Genomic DNA, 23,348 nt, shown 5'->3' with positions numbered 1-23,348 from the left:
ACCAGCCTACCATCAAGCTTCTCTTCAAAGAGGAAGTCCCCTACCCCGGCTAAGCTACAGGAGAAATACGTGAAGCCACGGACAGAGGAGATGAAGGCAGCACAGCTCACGTAGGCTCAACCGCACAGGCAAAGGCCTCGTCAGCGACTCCATCGACGGCTACTGCTACCATGGCAGCTAAGGGTGCTGATCCTACAAGGGTGGCTCCCATGGCGCAGAAAGTGTCCCTGCCCCCAAGGCGTGACACCACCGCAGAGACTTTGACAAAGTCGGCAGGTACGCCAGAAGAGGTGAAGATACCGGTCCAGGTCCCAGTGCAGAATCCTGAAGGAGGAAAAAGGGGGAATGGGTGAGGAGGCCCCGAAACAGCCCTCCCAGATCGTCTCCAAAGCCATGGAGGTCTTGTCCATGGACGACACGAAGATCAGGAGTCCATGCTGTAAGGAAGGCATGGTACCAACAGTAAAACAGACACAAGTGACCCAGCTCAAGGGTGTTTATTGAACTTCAAAAAAGGTTTGAAATATGGCTATTTAATACTAAATCTAAAGATGGGAGCAAGCTACGACCATCAAATGATGATAACGCAGTTCTAGTGGTTTCTTGTCAAAATAAAAGGGCCTAATGTAATAAACATATTGTCAGTTCTTGGCTCTAAATACAAATAGTGTGGGAAACAATGTTATGTAAAAGAAAGACGTGTTCAAGAAATGGTATGTCGGGATATTCCGGCTGTTGGCCTCCCTTCCCCACGTTTTCAGCACAGGACTAGGCGGCACACTTGAGTTTAGCACAGTCTCTGGCTTCTCTAACACGAGGGTGCATTTCAAACATTAGCATCAGGGCTTTTTGTATCCCAAGTCTCTTTGCCTTCCAAAGTCTCTTCTTTCAGGGCCTGATGTGATAAACAAATAAGTTATTTTCCTCTTAGGATTTCATATGTACTCAATTTCTCAGGTGATTCACTATTCAACTCGGATCCCCCTCAGCCGGGCTTAAATCCGTTTCAACACAATGTTCAATCAGTCTCCCTCCGCCAGGCTCGGCCCAGTTGAATTCACTCTAACACAAACTTGCTTTAACCCGAAGCTTTCAATTTATCTCCCTTGTTCGTACTCGCACCAACTTTATCTACTTTGCCATCAACTTTTTTAGCAGTACTAACATCGAAGACATTCGATTTTGCACAGGATTTTGCTTGACCTGCCGCAGGACCACTTCGATGCACAGTTCTTTGCCACTCTTTCACCATTGTCAACTCTCAGTTGGATACCCTAAAGAGACCTTCGAATGAGCACATGCGGTGCCGGACTACTCTGAAGATGTATCGTATCTTGGTTTCAAAGTTAAATCACTTCTCTGTTGTTCAATTTTACTTGTGTTTCTTATCACATGCGTTTCATACACTGTCCGATTCAACGCTCACAATACAATGTTGCCGCTTGCAACCTTGATTTCAACACAGACCAGTCTTTTATCAGTCTCGCCAACTCACTGTGTTGATTTCACTGGTGTTTCTTTGTTGTAGGCGCAAATGACAATACCATAGCAGCAGGCTATTCTCCCCGCCTTGATTATCGACGCGGGAGGGCCCTGGGTACCTCCGACACACAATGCAGGATTCTTCAGCCTGGTTTCCTGGTCTTAAGTTTTCTATTCTCAAGGTTTCGTTAAAGTAACTGTTCCTTGTCGAAAGGGTCAAGGGCGCTTCCCTCCTCGCGATCCCTTTCTGATCCGCAATCTTTCTCCTCATGTTAAACTGTTATCTTGGAACTGCTGTTTCCTCATGTGCTATGTCTCACGCAGAGTGCTCTTGTGCTCTGCCTTTTATTCGTGTGGGGAAGTGTAATGGAAGTCAGCTGTGCGTGATGGTCAGCAATTGCCTGACCCCTGCCTGACGATTGTATTGGGACAGGTCAGGTATACGGCTTGGGTGTTAGTCTGTTTTGTCTCATAGCAAGCTCTCTGTGAGAAAGTGTTTGTGTTGTGAAGGGGGGGGTTGAGTTCCCAAGTATCCTACCTGGTAGGATGGGATAAAGGTGTTAGAGGGAAGGGGATATTGCTTCTCGCCCTCCTGTCTCCCACTCCTTGAAGACCCCTCACCCAGGTGATCCTCCCACACTGGTCCACCCCCAAGAACTGGATCCAAAAGCGATGGCTGTGTCCTGGCCACCTGGATGACAGATCCCTGGTGATTAGCGGATGAGACACCTTCACCTTGAGGACGATGACGAGGAGAACAACGGCGATGACGGCAAGGGCATAGTTTCCCTGTTTTGCTGTCTCAGCTGAATTTCCTTGGATATTCTATCGACTCCACACCTTGTTGTCAGAGATCCAGATGTGAATGCCTCTGGCACCAGTATCGGTGATCCCCGGTCAGCCTCCACCGAAGAAGAGGAAGCGTTATCTGATGCCCCGTATCAACCTCCTCCACCGCGTCGAGACCCAACTCCCCCAGCAGACCCAGACACCGGTACGGGAACGAATACGGCCACAATGACGGATGACGAAGAAGACATTGTTGCAGGGGACGGTGAGTTGCCAAATTTGGATGCCCCGCATAGGGTTTCCCCACCGGACGAGGTGGCTTCATTCCACTCCATGTTCGCCAGGGCCTTTGAGCTATTCCTACCCCAGCGTGGGAACTCAACGTGGTTCTGACAAGGCTCATGGGGGGCTCCCTTCGAGCCTATGCATCAGGCTCCAAGCAAGTTTCTCTCGTGGTAGACTGCTTTCCTGGTGGCCATCACCTCTGCCAGACGGGTTGGTGTGATCCAGGCCCTATCCTGCAAGCAACCTTACCTGGCTTGCCACGAATCAAGAGTGGTACTGTATACGCACCCCTCTTTTCTTCCGAAGGGAACGTCAGAATTCCGCCTCAATGAGTCTTTGGTGTTACCTGTTTTCTTCCCAAAACCTTCATCGCCGGTGGAAAGAGGCTTGCACTTGCTGGACGTTGCTCATACCCTGAAGATTTACGTGACATGCACAAAGAGTTTTCTGAAGACTACACAACTGTTCGTGAACTTTGGTCCTGTGAACCATGGGAAGGCATTGTCCAAGGCTTCCATTTGAAGGTGGCTCTCTGGCTGCATTGCGCACTGTCATATTTTATCGAACCGACCGCTGCCCGGCCGTCCGAGAGCCCACTCTACCAGAGCGATTGCTGCGATGACGGCTAGTGTGCCCCTGCTACACAACTGCAGGGCTGCTAAGTGGAGGCCTACGCACACCTTCATAAAGTACTGCTGCGTCGACAGGCATTCCAGGTAGGAGTCCGGAGTTGGCCAAGCAGTGCTACGCAACCTGTTCGCTTGAGGTGAACCTGTTCCAGAGGTAAGAGTTAATTGCTTCTGTTGAGCCTTGCCACCTCCCGTGGTTGTGTAATGTTGTTCTGCTATGTATTCGGTATTCATGAGCATGTGAATTAATGCCAGCCCCATGCTGGAGAACAATAGTTACATGTACATTTCTTAAACCTTCCTCTTTGGGACTTATCCCGAGGGGGAAAAAGTGTGGAACTGAGGTATGGGGGCATAGTGCATCCTTTTAAACAACGCCTAACATCCGGTCCAGTCGAGGAATGGCGTGGCCATATACGAGGGAATTCATTGATGACGATAAGCAGTGGCACTATGCCCCCAGTCATAAAAATTCCAAGCTGCTGACGCTGAATAGCATCTGTCAAGATGGTGTTTGTGGGAGAAAAATCGATAGAAAGGCCGTTACTGGTAAGTAATTTCTCCTTTTAAGCCTTTGTTTACCCTTGATTTAGATCTTCTCATTTCATAGTTCTATAGCTAAATGCCATCATGCAAGTGGATGGCAGCCCTTGCCGCTGTACCCTCACAACTCCTCGCTACTCTACCATTGCAATTAACAAGTCAGTGGGCCTGTTCCTCTGTAGGAGGATTCACCCCTTCACTCCCACCCACTGTGACAGCACCAACATTTTACCCCTACCTTACACCTTACACCTTACTTCACCCCTGCAGCCCCAATGGTATGCTGCTCCTCTGCCCCATCTCACTGTTGGTCTGTGCTGTTCTATTCCATGTTTATGGGGAGGCACCAACACTGCTTTCCTGTCTATTCCTCTCCTACTCCGGCTTTCTCTTTAGCCGTGCCTCCTGCCTGGCCACTGCTCCGTCTCCTGGGTTATGCTGCGTGACCAACTGCAAGAACACAGATTTCCTCTTGTGGTTTTGCACACCATTACTGCATGGATACTGATGGTTTGGCATTGGTGGATTTGCACATGCATGCTAGTATAGCGACGTAAAGATAAATCAACCAGTTCATGACAAGTTCATTTTAAAACATGCTTCAATGTTAGAGAATCTTATTTTCAGTAAAATAATGCACTTCATCTCAGCAATATGATCAGGTAGTATGTATTACTGGCAGTATAACCTTGGAAATATCACCAACACCACATACCCCCAGGCCTGTAAAGTAGTGTGCAGTATAGCTGTAACAGTGCCAACATGGGTTAAACTGTTATGCTAGTGACTTGTAAACTATGTCCTACAAAGCTTTAACCAATGTGCCAGATGAAGGTTTTGAGTATTATAGCACTGTGTACGAAATTATTTGCTTGTTTTTCTTAGAGTGCCTATATTTGTCCAAATGAAAATGTCTGAACTACTAATAGTTATTTGTAGTGGACCAGGAGACCATCCGGTAAAAGTAATCACGTGAACAAGAAACAATCCAAAAAAGGAGCGTACAACAAACAAGAAGTAAAGCAAATTTATTGGACCGAAACGGCTGGGAAGTACAGTTCATACAGCCTGTGCAACTAGATACATTTTCAGGGCAGGTCACAGGAGCTCATTGGTGGAACTATGTCAGTCCCCTGTATGTTAAGTGACCCTGATTGAGTAGACCATTTTTTTGGCAAAGAAATCACATCACCAACCCTCAATTACGTCATAGTGCTGATCAGTCACAAACACTTGTTTGCCATTGGTTGGCAATGCCCAAAATACAAAATAGCTTGAGATAGACGGACATCAGCAAGGACACTGTACAATGTTGCACCCTAGGGACACCAAAACCTCTCTCCGCTGATTGGCTCCTTGTCACACGCCACATAACCCCTACCCCAATGCTCTAGGCTCCCTTCACACGTCTTGCTGCCAAGTGTAGTCTGAAAATTCTATACCATTCTGGAGTTTAATTAACTGTACTTCAGTTCTATTTCTCTGCCAAGTCTCCTCGTGCACCTAGCTTATTTTTCTCAAAAGTATCTCTCAGTGACTTTGCTAGGGCTGCGTTCTCCTGGGAAAATTCAGCCGTGCAACATTTCTGTACGCTGTTTCTGCTGAATGTTCAAGAAATACATACTGCTTGTCAGACGAAGGCCTGCAGCTCTTTTATTATAAGCTATCTGCGAGAAATGCTTTCCTAAGAAGGGCCTACAAGAAAATGGGCCTCTCTACTGTTCACATATTACTCAAAAGCCCCCCTACCATGTTACCACGTAAGGCCCCTTGAACACCCTACCCGCTCTACACAACTACACCTTACTACGCCCAAAGCACCCATCTCATTGCGTTCCACCATGGGACTTCTCGCGCTGCACGTGCCTCTGTGTTCCCTAATGCAAGTAGCACATGTTAAATGCTATCCCCACCCCCGATGTCACCCACCACGTCACTCTTGACGTCACCACATTACTTGCGCAACTGGCACATGCGCCACCCCCTTGGCAGCGTTGAACCTGGACCTTTACAACATTAGCTTTTTCACATATGGATCGGTGGATTTGAGAATGTTTTCTGATGTGTTTTGGTTTTAAATAAGTAGCTCAGCAAATAATGTCTTCTTCTCTCTGATGTACATAATCATTCCTCAATGGTAGAACAATTCCTGACTTGGGCAGGTTTCTAGCATAAGGCCGATCAAGCATCAGTCTTACTCTTCCACCCCAGTTCACTGTCAGTGTGGATGTCTCAGAGCTTGGCCTGTCTTTTGGATGGGTTTGTAATTGTGTAAAAGAGTTTCAATCTAATCAATGAGGGCTGTGGAGAATCCTTTGGATCCCCTACTAAAACCCTACCTAAAGTCTCCTCCCAGGTGGCCAGGAGAGGGCAGACACTTTCTGATCCAAATCCTGGCATGGTGTACTGCGGGAGGATCACATGGGTGGCAACGAGGCTGTGGTAGTGGGGAGACTTTGCAGGGTGAGAAACTGAATTTCTACTTGGAGAGGGATACTCTCGCCACTGGGTTGAAGGGGGAATTGGCTTATTATATGTCTTTTGTACCCCTAAAATCAAATATCCTCCCGAACGCCAAAAGTATACCAAACGGAATGAAGGAAAGGCAGCCTTCTCGGCCCTATCTATCTCTAAAAAGGGGCAACCCTACAATCCCTCTTCTAAAAACATCAAGTGGAGTAAAAACACTGTTAAAAGTACTAAAGAAGTAGGAAAACCTAATTTCCTTAAAATAGACTACATATGTCCCAGAATCCCTCAGGGACTGTGACGAAGAAGAGGGCTGGAGAGACATGCAGAGGTAAAGGACAGGCAAGCAGGCCGACAGCCTTTGCCAGGGTCAGGTGATCAACACTAAGGGCCTGCACTTGAAGCCAATTGCCCCACCTGAGAGGTATAAAAGGCTGCAGCAACAGCAGGAGTTGGAAGGTCGGCAGCAGAAGAAGATGCAGAGCACAAGGCTGGCAGTTCACTAGGAAGTGTGATCACAGAAGGGACGCTGGGACGAGAGAAGAGCAGATTTCACCTGCAGGTTCTAAGTTGGTAATGTGCTCACAAACCTATTTGGCTGTGGCTGCATTGGAAGTGACTGGGATAAACTAGCAATCTTTCCAGATGCGCCAAATTGCTATGAATTCAGAGCTGACCTTGTGCATCTAACCGAAGCCCATGTGCAGAAGCAAGCTGAGGAGAGCTGGAGTAAAGAAGGCTCTCATTGTCGAGGTAGGATCTGAGACACTCATGCTGCAAAGGGGTGTCGTTCCCAAGAGTGCCTGTAGCAGTAGTAGCATAAGAAAGGAATTTGGGAAGTGGAAGCAGCCCACAACTGCTGTGACTTTGGAGCCGACGAACGAAGTTCCGAACTCTAAATCACAAGAAACTCCTTGCCGGTAACTTAACTACTTTAACTATCACTTGCATTTAAGTAGAAGCAAGTAAAGTTGTTTGTAGTAGTGGGAAGTCTTCATAACAAAGGGAATTGTATCACATGCTCGCGTAGAAAGAAAACCTTTATTTTTCCCATTGTTGCATTTAACTATTAGTGAAGCGGTTGCGTGTCTCCTATTAAGAGGGAAAACATTGCCGTTAATCATTCAAGAAGTAGCAGATGACTTTCCCGAAGTGAAAACATCAAAGAAAGCTTTGCACGTAAGAAACTGTGTTTCCCGATCCACGTTAAAGCAGAACGCTGCACGAACAAAAGGGAACACAAGTCTTTAAGTGGAAGTTCATCATCAAAGAGAGATTGCGTGTACCTAAATTTGTTTCTAATGGGAAACCTGACTCTTGTAACATTCAGAACAGTTATTTAGCAGTTGTAGACGTTGCTGAAGCCACGAGAAGAACAAGCATTAACTAAACCAGTGGACTGATCTTTTTTAAGGTGGAACCAGCCCCATTAAGAACTAAACATCAATGTTTTAAAGTTGTTGAAGCTGTTGTAAACCCAGAGTCCTCTGATGCAAGGGTGACATGGTTATCCAAGGGTGGAAGAGTGGCGATACACCTTTGAGGTAACAACTGGATAGCCCCCCCTCCCTCTGCGCCTTGAGCAGGTTCTTCTCAAATTCTGCAAGCTCCTTAAAACTTTCCTCTTTTCCTCCTCCTTCCCTTCTCCTCTCCTCTGCTAATCCCACAGTTGCTGTGATCAGTGTCCTGGGCCCTTATGCATCCTCGGGGCCCTGACCTCCCACACCAATCCTGCCAAGTTCCTGTCTATCCACAGCACTTGCATCTGCACACCCTCCACCCTGGAGGTTCACACTTACACCTCCCGCGGCCCCCGTCCGTGTAGTACTCAACATTCCTAGCACTAAATCTCTGGCTCACCCATGAGCTCGGACGCCCCAGCACTTACCCCCTCCTCCCTCTTCCTTGCTGCGCTTGCACGTTCTGAAATCTCACAAGGTATAGTAGGTTTGTCCCTTCTACCTTTTTCCCCCCCTCTGCTCTTAAATTTTGTGTTTTTAATGGGGTTTTCCCACCCTTGCTCCTTCCCTGCCCTCTGGGAGCTTTGAAACAGTATTTTCTTATTGTATAAGCGCCTAAAAAGCAAACAATCAATAAATGAATAAAAAGGAGGTGTACATAAAGCTGGGGAAGGGAGCTGGGTGCTTGTTACAATAGCTAATCAACATTCTGTGAATCTGAGACTGTTGAAACAGAGAGAGAGACAAGCAGTCTAGAAGACAACACAGATTTTTGTGGTAGCTGTAAAACAGACAGAAGAGGCAAAGAGGCTGCCCTTTCGTATGGTAAAAGACAGACGAGTGCCTTGCCTACCTATAGAGGTTGAAGAATCTTGTTTAAGTTGCCTAATACATTCTCAAAGTATAAAGGTGCAGCAGAACACTTTATATGGAATGTAGTTGAATCGATAGTAGACTGTGAACCAAAGGAGCCTGCTATCACAGTATCATTGGCAGAAGGGAGTTGCCAAGGAGAGAGCAACCTCCTTAAAAGAAGCATCCTGACAAGTTATATTAAAGACGCTGCAGAGGGTACAAAAGAATGAGTATTGCCAAAGCAGAAGTGGTACTTTTGTTTTGAACTTAATCCATGTTATCCTGGTAGGAGGTTATCCAGGATTACCATTGGTGCTGTCTTCTTTGTGGAAATTGGGAAGGGAATCTTTCAACAACTGATTTTTGTTTGATTGAACTTTTGTTTCTTTGGAACTGATTTAAGACTTTAGTTATTGCTTGGAAGAAATTGACTATAGACATTCCTGGGGAACGAGATCTACCCAGGACAATAAGAGGTCACCCAAGACATTGGTTATTTAGTAAACTTTCAATTATGTTGTTTATGCTTTGTTTTGACTGTTTTGATGTTTAGTGTGAGGGCTGTGATGCTGGAAATGCATCGGAGGGACAGGGCCTCCGTATCCTTGTCCTTTACTGCCTTTTTATCGTGTGTTCTGTCGTATTTTCCATGCAGGAGTTCATGTGGGACTCCTGGCGGTGCAGCTCTCTCTCGTTTGGTTTGGTGAACGGACCCGTGGGATACCCTTATGGCACCCATGGGTGGGGGTACAACCCTCTGCCCCTAGTGTATGTTTTTGGGCACCTGTGGGTGGCCCGCAGAGCAGGGTATGGGCTGGTGGCAGCTCCATGCTGACTTTGACAGGTACGCTGAGTATCCTCCATTTTGGGGATCCCCAGGCCCTGCCATTGGAATCAGTTGATTCCTGATGGAAAACAAGATGGCCCCTGTGGCCTCTTGCTCTCTATTACCTTGTTTTCCCAAAGTCCTGGGAAGCCCTGACTCTGTCCCTTCCCCCTGACTGGCTCTTGGGTGGAAGTGCCATATATGGTGTTGTTGTGAAGGCCTGGCCAGACTAGCTGGAGCCTTCCCAGTGACTGTATGTTGTGGGTACCTCCTGTGGGTGGGACCTGGGTGAATGAAGTGTGTGACCAATGTGCACTTCTTGTTGTAGCTGTCTGGTTTCTGGTATGAGAGACAAAGACTGAGACAGCCCTGCCCGAAACTGGCCTGAATGCAGGGTGTAGTGTTGAATGGCTGGGTACTCGTCCCAATCCACATTCCTTGTTGTGAGTGTCTGAGTGGGAGGAGGATGGCCTGAATGCACTGTGTGCCTGATTGGCTGACTGACTGCAAGAATGCCCTTCTGTATGATTGGCTGCTGAGAGTGACCCAGCAGTGTGGATGAGAGACAAGATAGTATATCTGGGGACCTCTCACCCCTGGAAATTGTTCAGAAGCGTTCAGAAGCTGTGTCTACACGTTAAGAGTAACTGGAACTGCTGATCCTCGACGCCCAGCTGGAAGAAGAAGACTTGCTGTTGCATTTGCTTCGACCTATCTGAAAGCTGCCGAATCCGTCGAAGACTGATCCGAGAGAGGACCTGGTAAGGCGCCCTCTTCCCGTGCTCCGAGGGACCATCGAGCACCGCTAACCTTCGCCGAAGCTCCCTGGAAGTCAGACCATCGAAAGGCTGCTGACCCGAGACGGGACCGCTGAGGAGAACGCCTCGGGTTCATTGCCGTCGACCAGGGTTCGCACGTTTGTGTAACCGCTGGAGGCCTGTCGAAGTTGTGTTGCCCAGCCGTGGGGACCACTTGACGCTGTGCCGCCGATGACCGGAGCCGCCCGCTCCTTTGCCTAAGAACATTTGAATCCAAGGACTCCCTTGTCCACAACGTCGACCATTTTGTCCTGCCGTAGAAAGTCGAGGACGACCAACGTGCCGAGGAGAATCTGCCGGTGGGTTTCCCGCCACCTGAAGGCCACAAAGACTTCGACGACTCGAAGTCCTTGCTGGGCCACCATCCTTCTGAAACTCTTTGCGGTCCTGAACCGCCGAGGTGCCCCGCACACCTCATCCTTGCAGGACGTCGCTGACGAGCACCGCCTGGATCGACATCAGGGTCTCGGCACCCTTGAACTTCTCATCGCCGCCGTCGACGACAAGTTCACCATCTTCGACGCCTCTCGATGATCCGTGGCTCCTGCTTTAAAGGGAGTCACTCAAGAAGGATCCTTCGCGTCTTCGAAGAACTCTACTCCACCAGGTACATTGGGGGGGTAAAACTTTAACAGGAGGAAATAAGGCTACTGAACAATATATGGACTGGGCTTGTGCTATATATCTTTATTTTACAGGTTGCCCAGGTGGGGGGGATCTCCACACAGAACTGTATCTATCGGTATAGGCCAGAATTCTGCCTATTGTATCAACCATCTTACGTTCCTTCCTATCTTGCTATCTCTATTGCTAGTATCCTCGTTATTGATCTGTGTGACATTTTAACCATACAGTTGATGCACTTTAATGAGATTTGATAACATTGGTGGTACCACTTTAGAATTGTATATATTTATCATTGCTGATTTCCGAGTACAAAGTGCGTTATTGTGATCGTGTACATACCTTTGAATATTAATTATATAAAGACTGTGTTTTCAGTAATACAGTGTGTGGACATTCCTTTGTGGGGGTTTGGGGACTACACTGTACTTAAGAACCAGCCCGCATCACCTCCTGAGAAGCTAGGCCTTGATTGCTTGTCCATTGCTACCCTATTGAGAATCTTCGCTGGGGTCCTCTGTGCCTCTCCTCTACCATATAGAGAGCGGAAGTACAGGCACCCCCCACCAGTATCTTCACATGGGCCAGTTTTGTGTATACTAGGAGAATTTCCCTTAGATCCTATACTAGGAAGGGAATCCCCTGGTAGAGTAGGCTGAGTTAGGGTTTCTTTGCATTTTTTTGTTTCAAATAAAATGTCAAATACTGAGAAAACTACAAGCAGTCACATTACTGGCCCCTCACACGGCAAAGTCGGGAACTTGAGAAAGTGTTAAATCCTCTCGGACAACAGGCTTATTGAAAGAGTGAAATCTGTTAATGTTTAGGCATAACAACAAGTGAACTGTAAGTAAGTACTTTTTCGTACTGTCTGCAGAACTGGAGTACATGTTTCTTAGCTCATTTCTTCAGCTAACTTTCTACCCTTTTCTGTTACTATTTTCTAATTTTACCTAAAATACTCTTTTCCTTTTCTCTCTTTCCGTCTGCCACTCTTCTATCTGTTTTTCTATGGTGCACTAGGTAAAAAGATACCTTCCTTCCTCTGGGATATCTACTGTCTTCATGCTTTCTCAAACTTCCAGCAGTCACAGTTTCTCTTGGAATGACTAAGGTGACATACTTTCTTTTATGCTTCTGGTTGCCTGTTTTACATTTATTTGCAAACACTCTTTTCTTGCATGCATATTGCATCTTTTCTCAAACCTTTTGCATGTGTTTACTTCAATTGTGTCTTTGATTGTCAAAACTGGGACAGCAGAGCTGGTCTCGCTGCTATAATTACGTAATGCTGACCAAGCAGAACTTTGTGGAGGGCTGCATATTTGTAGAGCATGGACATTTTCACAGCTTGACGTAATTTCTATTCTCTTTCTGTATTTTGATATGGTCCAAATAAACCCCTAAAAAGCTCTTAAAAGTTGCTGCTGTCAGAATGATTAGAACCTGATGACTGCATATGATACATAATATATGATGTGCCTTAGTAGACCTTCCCCATTTGCAAATGCCTTTTTCCGCCATAGCAAGCAACCATTTAGATAAATTGCATATCTGTTATTTGCAATTATGAATTTGTGACTTGTACTGCATTCTGCTGTGTCATCTAGTTAAGATGTTGCTGTCAACACAAAAAGGTGTTCTTTTTTTTATTAATTGCAGAAATTACAGTTGTCCGCTTCTGCCATGTTTGACACAGAGTGTGCCATTTATTAGGCTTTTCTGCAGACCATTTACTTGAAGATTTGCACAATGAGTTCTTGCATTGCTTGCTGTCCGACCATTGCTGCGTCAGCTGCAAAGACTACATGGTCTAATAACTCATTAGTTAATTATTAATGATTTATGCAAGAGTCTATCCTAAAACATTAAATTCTTATTTTGTGATATTTCAAGATGGAATTGCCTAATGACGCCAGCGTAACGGTTCCATGTCAATTCTCCCCCAAACATTACCTCGAGGTAATTCACTTCCAAGTGATTACTTGGTTGTTTTATTTATTTGGGGGGACCCCATCCAAATCGCCCCACCCCCTTGCCCTTAACTACTATCCCTATCCCCACCCCAGTTTTACCCCTTAACCCACTACTACATACATATATATATATATATATATATATATATATATATATATATATATATATATATATATATATATATATATATATATATATTTCGAAGTAATCACTTTGAAGTAAATTACTTGGAAGTAACTTACATCATTGAAACCACAGGATACCAGTGTAACTGTGTGATGAAGATTATGCTACGAAGATCAGCAATATCACCTGATTAGTCACATGCAGAACCTACATGCTATTCAGTGTCATATAGGGCCTCATTACAACTCCGGCGTTAGCTGTGCTGGCAAAACCGGCACAACTGCCCCAGAGTTGCATTTTTACCGGCACCCATGAATGGGCAAGGTCAGCGGACCCGGTAATTGCCCATTTGCACGTGCCGGCAATAAGGGACTCCCCATAGGGCTGAATGGGAATGGGACGGCTGATGCACCGGCACCATTCAGAGTGGTGCCGCTACATCCGACGTACTGTGCTTGCGGGTGCCGCTCTGCCTGCCAGGCGCCCGCGAGCACAGCTCATAGTATGGCAGTCCGGGAACTACGGTAGCGGCATGCTTACTGGTATCGTAGTTCCCGGCCCGCCATGCTTATAATGAGGCCCATAGAATCATTTCATTCGCCACATTGGTATGTCTTCAGAAAAAGGAAATTTACAAAGCACTTCATTGTGCTTGCAAAAAGTTGGCGATGCGAAACATGCACACACTACTTTAAATGGTCATGTACCAAATGTGGATGCCAGCCTTTAGTGAATGCAAGTTCGTATAAGATGTAACATGTGAAATGATCTGAAAGAATAGGCATGAACACGATTTATACTTGGTTTACAAATCATGATATTTTGTGAATAATTCATGCATTTTGCACTGCAATAATACTTGTGTAATGTTTACATGTTTGAGGGAGTTATTTGAATCTAGTTAGTCATGTCTAGCAGAGGCTGAATTTATTGCATGGATTATTTAGCCATATGCTGGCACTGCAGACTGTGACGGAAGAAATGTCAAGTTGATAAAATAATGTGTTCGGTTATATTGGGTGATTTTCCGTATGCTAAAATGCACTTGTGTTTTCTCTGACTTCTGAAAAGGGTCAGGTCTGTCCGTATCAAGCCACAGCGTTTTGTCCTGTCTGTGCTCCTTCTGAACAACATGTTTCTTACAGAGAAAGGTCGTCTTTTAGTGCGCGTAATGTGGTCTGAAATTGCTTGCTTTGTGCTTCATTTTACTTTTACTTGAGTCTATTCTGTGTGTAAAGGAGAACAAATATTTGTATGTGACGTATATTTTATTCACGAAGAAAAGAAGGAAAGCGTTTTGACAAAGACATTGAAAGTATGATTATGAAATAGAAGGCATGGCTGGTGTGCGAGTTTGGTGCGTGCCTTCAAATGAAACCTTATATTTACATGGTGGCATATTTGCCTTGCACGTTCTCTTTCTGCTGATAACTTCTAATGTTGCTTGATGTAGTAACCCTTTACTCTCATCTCAATTGACACACTGTTTCTTCTGATGAAATGAATTGCCACAATGGTGGACTTGAAAGCCGCCACACTGGAGAGCCAGACAGGAATATCATTGTCCGTCCGGTCCAACAACAGTTAGTGTAAATATATAGTTCAAGAAGACATTATCGCGTGGGTTACCTGTTCTGTGAATTTCAGCACATGGATGTCTACATCCATGTGCTGAAAATCACAGAATAAGGAACATACATAATCAGATTTACATACATGTATTGCTCTTGAAATGGCATCAGTGCTGATCATGCTGTTCTATAGAGTTTACTGTAATTTCTGCATCATTTAAAATGGAAAACTATTTGAGACCAATGGTTTAACACAGATCCTGTGACACCCCTGCATCTCTTGTAAGGCTGCATGTTTAAACGCTTTTGCTGTCACAGAGTAATGTCACGATTTTGTAGTTCAGAATTTGCAAGCTCCATGGTAATACATTTTCCCAGAGTTACTTGCAGAACATGAAATGCCATTTTGCAAAATGGCTTACAGAGTCAAAGATAAGCTCGTCTGCATGGCATCTGGGAAGCACTTGCCCTCTTGAACGGCACTTTAAATAAGTGCTTGCATTTCCAGAAGTCCCCTCGAGATTATTAAGTTGCAAGAGTGGTTAACTAGCAGCAAATCCATGCTGCGCTAGTATTGTTTTGATTGTGCAGTCCCAAAACCGGTATAACGTTGGTGTGGGTTACTTAGTATGTGCCCCTCCAGATGTTTTAGAGTACATATCTCATGATACTTCACCACTGACTATGCTGGCTGGAGATCATGGGAGTTGAAGGCAAAAACATCTGAAAGGCCACATAATGGCCATCTGTCGAAGTACCTTCTGTGTTACTCTCTGTGTTTGTGTATATTAATTGAAACCAAAGTGTTTTACTGAAGAAAGATGTTCACTATTTAGTGATGTAATTTTGGTATATCTGTGTGCCACCAGGAACTGTAAACACCTCCTCTGCTCTCACCTTTACAGAAAACATTGTGCAGCATTACAGCCAGATCTGCTGTCAGACCTCTCCTTTTGCGAAACTTCTCTGATGAATCTAATGTTTTATAAACAGGTACCCCTTCACTGCTAAAGCTAGGATACCAGTCCTAACCCACTCCAAATGTCTTTACTCAATCAAAACTGCCTTCTGCCTTTCAGTCCTTAGTGTGGGCGCTTCTATCTTCGCTTAGAAAATATAGTGCATGCAGCTCTTTAATGTCATTTGCTTCATTATCAATCAGCCTTTTCCCTAATCAGTGGGCTCATGGAATCCATGTAAAGCTCTGCAAAGAGATTGAGGGTTCACACCCGGGAAACTTTCAGGATACAGTGTGTATAATTGGGAATTTACCTTTGTTACATGTCCTGGATTTTGGTCTGTGCCACTGTTGACCGTGAACATGTTTCTACTTTGCCAGAGTGAAGAGGGCAGCAATGCCATTGGAGGCGGAAAATTGCACTGGGCAGCATTTTCCACTCCTTGGTGGTGGGTTTGTTGTTTAAATCTGTTGTGAGTGCGATCACACACACATCAGAAGAAAACTGTCCCGTGTGCAGTCTACCACCATCGTGTACAATATTGCCCCATGTAATATGCCACAACTGGGCTAAATAACACAGAAATGCAGTTTAGCACAACAATCATCATTTTCACTCCCCTGTGAAGATAATGTAGTCTGGCCCTATATCTTTCTTGATCTGGTGCGGGCAGTGGCGCTTTTCGCTTCCATTAATGCACCTTGAAATGACAATATATGTTTACAATAAGCAATGCTTCTGAGTCTGTAACCAATGACAAAGCTATTTTCCCAATTATACCATACTGTAATACTTTGTGGGTGCATTGATTACGTTGCTTCTTGTGATCATGGTACGTGTGAAGACAAATCATTAACTTTACATGTAAAATTCGCAAATGACTGTTTTCAAATTGTACATCTATATAGTTCCTTATGCTTCTTTAGATTAGTCGCATACAATGTTTGCCAGGCTCACCTGCCAAAAGTGGCTTCAGAGATTACTGACATATGCAGCAGTGGCTGTCATTGCTGAGTGAGCAGGATAATTCTTGATGACGAGCACTGCGGCCGCCCAACAAATGCCACTGCTGGCGGCAGTACATAACTCGCCCTTAAAGCTGAGTTAGGCCTTCCCATATATGTCAGAGTTCTCTGTGGCTCAAAATGTGAGGTAACTCTGACAACTACTGAATTGCATGCTTTCCTGCCAAACATAATGGTTGCTTCAACATAGATTGAACTACAGCTTAATGTGTTGTGTGTTCTAGATGTGCCTGTAGGTAAGCAATCAGTTACATATTGCTTTATGATGCATTTTTAATGTGCCAGATCTGTATAATGCGGCAAAAATCACGAGCAACGAATATAATTGCAATTTCTTGCTCGTTTTTAGAGCTCTGAATTTATGTCAGCTTTTGACAGGTTTGCTAAACCGCATATCCTTCAGTCATTTTCTTAATTCTGAATTGTGGTCATACTCTGCTGGTCCAGCTCTGTAATTACGTCAATTCTTATAAGCTGAAGTTGTTCTTTATGAACACCTACTGCAGTTTTGCCTTTGCTAATATGCTATGTAATAATTATTATATTAACATATGTTTTTGTGGTGCTTGCTGTAGCAGTTTCTGCTGGTTTGCAGTGTTGTAAATAACAGCTGTTGTTATTACCCTACTCACTGGTACTCATTTTATGAACCTTATAAGGATGAAAGGCCAAATCATTTGTGCACGGTTGACGCCTCTAACCTGGAGATCACACTTAGATTTTAGCAATTATTGGTCAGCTCACTCAGCTCCCATACTGGTTGTAGTATGTAAAGTTCTAGTTGCAGTGCCAAAGAAAATAGCCATACAGATGACGCTTGCGAGTCAGATCTTCCTTTAAGCAGATGATGAAATTTATCAAATTGGAAGAGGTGAATTAGGTTAACCGTGGATGTGGAGTCTCGGGCATCGTCCACAGGCAGAGCCATCTCTAGGGTAGAATTAAGCTGCAGGCAGTTTGGCATAGCGCAGGTCCCTTTTAGGCGCGCCCCATTGGCCGAGGCAAGCAGGGCGCAGGGTCCTGGATCCTTAAATTGTCACCTGAATCTTAAATAAATGCAGTGCTTTGGATGGCAGTTTATTTAAGGAAAACATTTCATGCTCAGCATATGGAGCTGTACTGTGACTGAGTACGCCAGGTGCAAAATCGGTTGCTTTATCCCACATATCATGTATGTGGACACTACAACATATTTGTACATAATGCATTCACTTAGAGTGTTTTCCTTAAATAAACTGTCACCCGAAGCACTGCATTTATTAGTGCTTTGGCTGTATGAAGACCTCGTAAAGCAAGACACAGACAACAGATTCACTTTTGTTTACAAAAGAATGTATTTCATTGTCAGGATGGAGTTCATTGAGTTAACTCAGAAGTCTGTCTGTGTCCAAAACCTATACTTGCCCTCACAAATAAAGATATACAATGTGTAGGTATGTCAGCACTAAAAGAAATGGTGTTCAAAATAAAGTTCTGAGCTTCTTCGAGCCATGGCTTGTTTCTGCTTCCCCTTCTCCAAGTTCAAAATAGTTCCAAAGAAAACTCAGGATTCCCTTCCCCAAGTTCAACACAGTTAGTCTCTTGGTGCTTTCCCACGTAGGGGTTGCTCGGTCTAAGCTCAGTTGTCGGACCACACGGTCCACTCATTACAGGTCACGCAACCAATTAGCCTTGGCTTTTTGTGATGCTCTTGGTTTTCCTTGGCCAGCACAGGTTTTCCCCCTGTACTTGTGTCAGTAATCAACATTTGCTTTTGTGTTCTCTTTGGCAGTTTTTTGGCTTTGCCACAACTTGTATTCCATTCATTCTGGGGTGTTCATCCTTTTCCACCACCTTTCTTTCACATTGTCAATCAAAGTTCATTAACTTGCCTTTCACACTTGCTTTACACTTAATTCATAAATGCTCATTACGGCTTTCACTTTGTTCATAAATGTTTCTTAACAGTTTTCACTGTGTTCATAATTGCACATCATTCGCTTTCCACTCGCACTGTATTTTCAGATACTTTTCATATCTTCTCTTTAGTTCAGTATTCAATAAATGTTGTTGCATTTCATAAAATACTTGGTAGTTTGTTCGGTATTCAATATCCTTTCATTCGGTTTCCCGACCACTTTCTTAGATGTTTCACTTTAATCGGTAATCGCAAATGTCCAATAGCCCTCCCTGAATCTTCCCGGTACGAGTGTTCCCTTTCTCACACTGCCCAGTTCTCTGCAGCTCCCCCGGGTGTCTTTCTTCTGTTCTCTGGCTTCCACTTGCTTCCCCCCGGTACGCATCGGGAGTTCCAGCCAGCAGTGCTCACCACCTGTGAACTTCACTGCAGCGGCCCATGACAATTCAGAGTCTTCTGTGTTCCCCAGCTCCAGCTGTGCACACACAGCATAGGGGATTGCCGGAGCTACAACCTTCTGACGGCCCAAATGGCTCGCAGTTCCTCTCTCACCCCTCTGCAATGCACAGCATCCCCTCCACCGGCTCCTCTAGCCTGCTCCTCGACAAAAAGCTACATCCTTCTCGCCAGACAGGTTCTCCCTTCCTCTCTTCCGGTCCCTCAATTTATGCACCTGTGGCCTCTCAGTTGGTTGTAGGTAAAAGTCCTTTGCCTGACCACAGTTATGACTATTAAGGGGACATGCCTAACCCTTGCAACAGTTTTCCTCCATAGTTATCTTCCTCTTCTCAGTACAAAAGGTTTGAAATTGACTAGAAGTGTACATTACTTCTAGTTGCCTCTTCCTCATGCTAGTGTGAAAGGCATAAGATTGTGGGACAGTTGGTGTGTATGGAAAGGAAAAAGACTTACAATACCCTACGAAGGCAGGGGGAGGGTAGTGTTCATTCTCATGAGGTAAAGGGGAATACCATGTCTCGCCTGACGACATTCTCTTACCATTCCCTTCACCCAGGTGATCCTCCCTCACATCTCCACCCCCAAGTCGAGTCTGCTGACTTGATTCGCGTCTGGAGTCAAGGACGATACCACAGTAACCAGTGGGCCTCCCCACCTGTTATCAATGCGTGTGGCCCCCGTGCGCCGTTGACATATGTTACTCCACATGTCAGCTTTATTTCCTGGTCTTGTAATTCCCTTTTTAGAGGCTTCACAGGTTTGAGGTGAAAAGGGCGAGGCCAGTTCCCCCTTCGTCGTCCTTCGAGGTCTCGCCGCCTTTCTCCTCCACTTGAACTGCCGGTTTGGTGTAGCTGTTTCGACGTGTGTTCGACTTTGCTCGTAGTGTGCTCTCGTGCTCCGCCTGTTATCTGTGTGGGAAAGGGGCGTCAGATGTGTGTGATTGTCAATTGGCTAACTCTGCCAGCTCTGGTGTTAGTCCCTTGTCTGTTACGGTGTAGGAAAAGTGTTTGTGTCGGAAAGGGAGGTGGGTAGAGCCTCTAAATATCCTACAGGGTAAAATGGGGAAAAAGTGTTACAAGGAAGGGGGTACCGCGTCTCATTTTTGGGTGTCCCACTTCCACTCCCCAAAGACCCCCTAACCGGTTGATCCTGCTGCACTGGTCCACCCTCAGGAACTGGATCCAGTAGCGATGGCCGTGTCCTGGCCACCTGGATGACAGATCCACGGGGACTAGTCAGGGAGACACCTTCATGTTTCTCACAATGGGGAAAGCATGAGATACCTGCAGCACTACCAAGCAGAGTCAAGCCTTAAGTACTCAGTAGCCGTAAAGCCTGGGCCGCTGTTTACATGTGAGCTTAATGGCTGCAGTAACCCTACCCTGGGTTGTGTGGTATGTCTGTACTCTGTGGGGGGATTTTGTGGTTGCGGTGGCACACATAGGTGAACTCCCAACCCTATAAGATAATTGTGGAGATTAGAATCATAGTGTTGATTGATTCTTATGTTACATTATAGCGTTACACACAGGCGGGCTAGTCAGGTAATGGCCCAACAGCCTGAGAATGCGGCCATTCATTCTATTAGTGTCTGGCATGGGTCAATTGTGATAATAGCAGATTTGTTTGTGATAAAAAGAAAGCAGTCTATAAAAGTAATGCAGGTGCTCTGTGCGGAGTCCCTCTTCCATTCAGGGTGTGGCCGATATGAGGCAGAAGACTGCAGAGACGATGGACAGGAAAATGAAGGGGTTGCAGCCAGGGAGGAAAGGAACAAGACGGGTGGGGATGTGTGCAGGGATCAGGGGCACTGAAGCGAAGGGGAGATGCATTGGGGAATGGACCACCTGTCAGGATTGCATATGGGGATTTATCAGCGATGGTCCCCCCACCCACGTTCTATGGCTTCTGATTGTCTAAAGCCTTCATCAAAATAAATATTTGATTTATTTAATACTTTCTTTGTATTCGTAGATCCTTCAAGTAACATAAAATGCATCTAACGTGCTGTTTCGGTCTCTTGCAGGTCATGCATTTGAAGAAGCCCATGCTATTGTCATATAAGGATATTGAGAATAACTGCACCTTGGAAATGAAGCTAGAGAATTGCAAATTCATTTAGGGAAAACATATCTGTGTGCTTCAAGTGCAACCTGCTCTCACATTTCAGTTATTTAAGAACAATTGTACCCATGGGAAGTTAATACAAAGTTACAAAAAAGATATTCACACACAAGTAAAACATTTGAAAGTAATGTAAGTATAATACGATGGAAATTTATGTTAGAAAATCTCTCCAAGAGCTTCAGTTTTCGAGTGGGCTCATGTGGATCTGATGCCCTAGTGGCTGCATTGCTGGGCTTTCCAGACAAGCACTAAAAGGAAGTCCTGCAAGAAGAGCCTCAAGGACTTGTGTCACTCGCTCACGAAATTGGATCAGGTTGGTGTCCCTTTCTTTGAACCCCAGTGACTGGATGAAGACGGCTTGGTCTTAGGACCTATCGATAACAACCAGCTCCAACGCAAATGTGGTCATCCACCAACAGACCTTCTCCGCAAGCATATAGGCCAATGCCTACCACTGCACGAGACTGTTGCAAGCAGGCTCTGCTCGTTTCCCATGCTATGTACAATGCTTAAACATTCAAGAATGCTCCCCCAGTCTTACATTTATACAAATGTACTAACCAGATGGCGATAACAGTTTAGGATTCTCTTGATAACTTTCATGCTGAACAAGGATCATGAACTATATGCGAATCCTTTCTTGCAGAAGAAAGGCTCCACCAATGCAAATGTCTGCCGGGAAGCAAAGCGAGCTACAGCGTGGGATGGCTTGATGTGCAATCACTGACCTTGTTCCAAACCAAGCCTTGCTGCATCATTTCACTGAAAGGCGCTTTGCCAAAAATGTTTCTGCATTTGAATGCAAGCCTTATTTCAGGTATCAAAGGTTGTTCCTCCAAGGACGTGTAGAGTTTACAAGGATGTGATTTGTCATTCACAGTGTTGGCCAATCTAGACAAGCATTTCAAATTTCAGCCTCAACTAATAGCGAGTGACAGCCTGCTATATGCTGCAATATCGTGTGATATGCCCTACTATGCATGCTGCCGGTGATACAGGTCTCTACGATGTGATGCTTCATTTGGCTACAGAAGATACAAGGACAATTTCAGTTTGCACCACTTCGTCCTTGCATAGAAGCACATTCCTCCCAATTTGCAGAGTAACATCTGGGGGAACCAATATGGTGTTGCAGTATTATTTATTTGTTAAAGGACTGATATGAGTGAATGTTTAGAAAGAATGTTGACATGTCCATATTGGATATCCATCCCGTTATCGCAATATGGCTGGTGAGCCCCCCGGTCTGGTTGCACTTACCATGCACATGTGCCCAATCTGGCGATCCTCAGTTGGCGACCACTCTGAAAGGTGGTCGTAAGCAACTAAAACGTTTCCTAGTTATATATTTGTCTATGGTTTTGTGCATAAAGGGTCACATTTATCGGCTATAGGTCAGCAGGTGCCATCCTTTAACGGTAATAGTCTTCTTATCTTTGCAAAGTTAATTGTCAACATTATTTTAGACCATCTATTAGTGTACACAAAATCAAAGGTGGTTTCTGAACAATTGCTCCACCCCTGGTTGCTATCCACAAAGATAGGCTCTGTTACTATAAAATGAGATGCATCGAAAGCATTTCAAGTTTTAACGCGAAAGAAGGTATAGATCATATGTGTATTAAAAGAAATGCTGTACACTTCAGTCAAAACAGCCGTAATATTTATTATATTTTTATATTGTTTATCTGATTTGATGTATGGCTGAAAGAGGAAGCCTTCTTGGTTGAAACACTGTGCTCAGCCTCTTTTAGTATCTATACTGTTACTGCTGTATAGTTTTAAACTGAAATAGGTGTGCATTTGAGGCCAAACCGGTTCCATATTGCAGAATGTAGATTATTCAGAGCACGTTTGCATTGTTTTCTAGCATATCATGTTTTCTTAACTTGAAACTATTTTATTTTGCCACTAAACTTTAACATTCCATTGTAGCTCTTTCGAAGTTTTATTTGTACCTTTTAGTTTGTTTTATTACTGCTGGATTGCGATTTGTATTATGCGATTTTTCATTTCATAGTATTTTCATATGTCCACGTTCTAGACCTATTAAGCTGTGCCGGTTTCACGTTTATCTTTGATTCTGTTTTGCTTTCCTATTTAAATGCAGCTGCTGGCAATGAACCGGATCATTTCCTAGGGAAGTTTTACCAATGGGGGGGGGGGGGGCGCAGACGCTTTAGAGAAGGGCATCTGGTTATGATAGGGATGGCACACGACGATTTAATGGCAGAGAGAGAACCTAAAATGTATATGTAATATTGTTATTGAAAACCCCGGCTTTCACCACCAAGATTATGATTAGAAGTTGCTTCTCCAAATATTAGGGATCAACCCCCAGTGTTCAAATGTCTACATTTAGGCTGTGGGGCAATTGATTTATCTCAAATAGTAAGAAGCCCTTTTAGAATAATGTCCAGCCGGACC

At 44.8% G+C, this 23,348-nt stretch overlaps 1 protein-coding gene across 3 annotated transcripts in view; it reads left to right on the top strand.

Moving 5' to 3' along the window:
* ATP11C (ATPase phospholipid transporting 11C) overlaps positions 1-22,855 on the top strand; it is a 1,508,462-nt gene extending 1,485,607 nt beyond the window's left edge. For 2 of the 3 annotated variants that reach the window (XM_069612799.1, XM_069612797.1), the window contains exon 29: positions 20,821-22,855. In XM_069612799.1, coding sequence (XP_069468900.1) covers positions 20,821-20,916 — 96 coding nt within the window. In that variant the 3' untranslated portion in view covers positions 20,917-22,855. Of the gene's footprint in view, positions 1-15,359; positions 15,448-20,820 lie in introns of all 3 variants that reach the window. The other variant, XM_069612798.1, reaches the window with a different exon arrangement.
* Positions 22,856-23,348: the final 493 nt, after the last annotated feature.

Source organism: Ambystoma mexicanum, chromosome 5p (assembly GCF_040938575.1).
Source record: "Ambystoma mexicanum isolate Mex_15411 chromosome 5p, UKY_AmexF1_1, whole genome shotgun sequence".
Taxonomy (NCBI): Eukaryota; Metazoa; Chordata; class Amphibia; order Caudata; family Ambystomatidae; genus Ambystoma; species Ambystoma mexicanum.
Note: the sequence above shows the minus strand (reverse complement) of the source record. Positions and strands in the feature narration are given on the sequence as shown.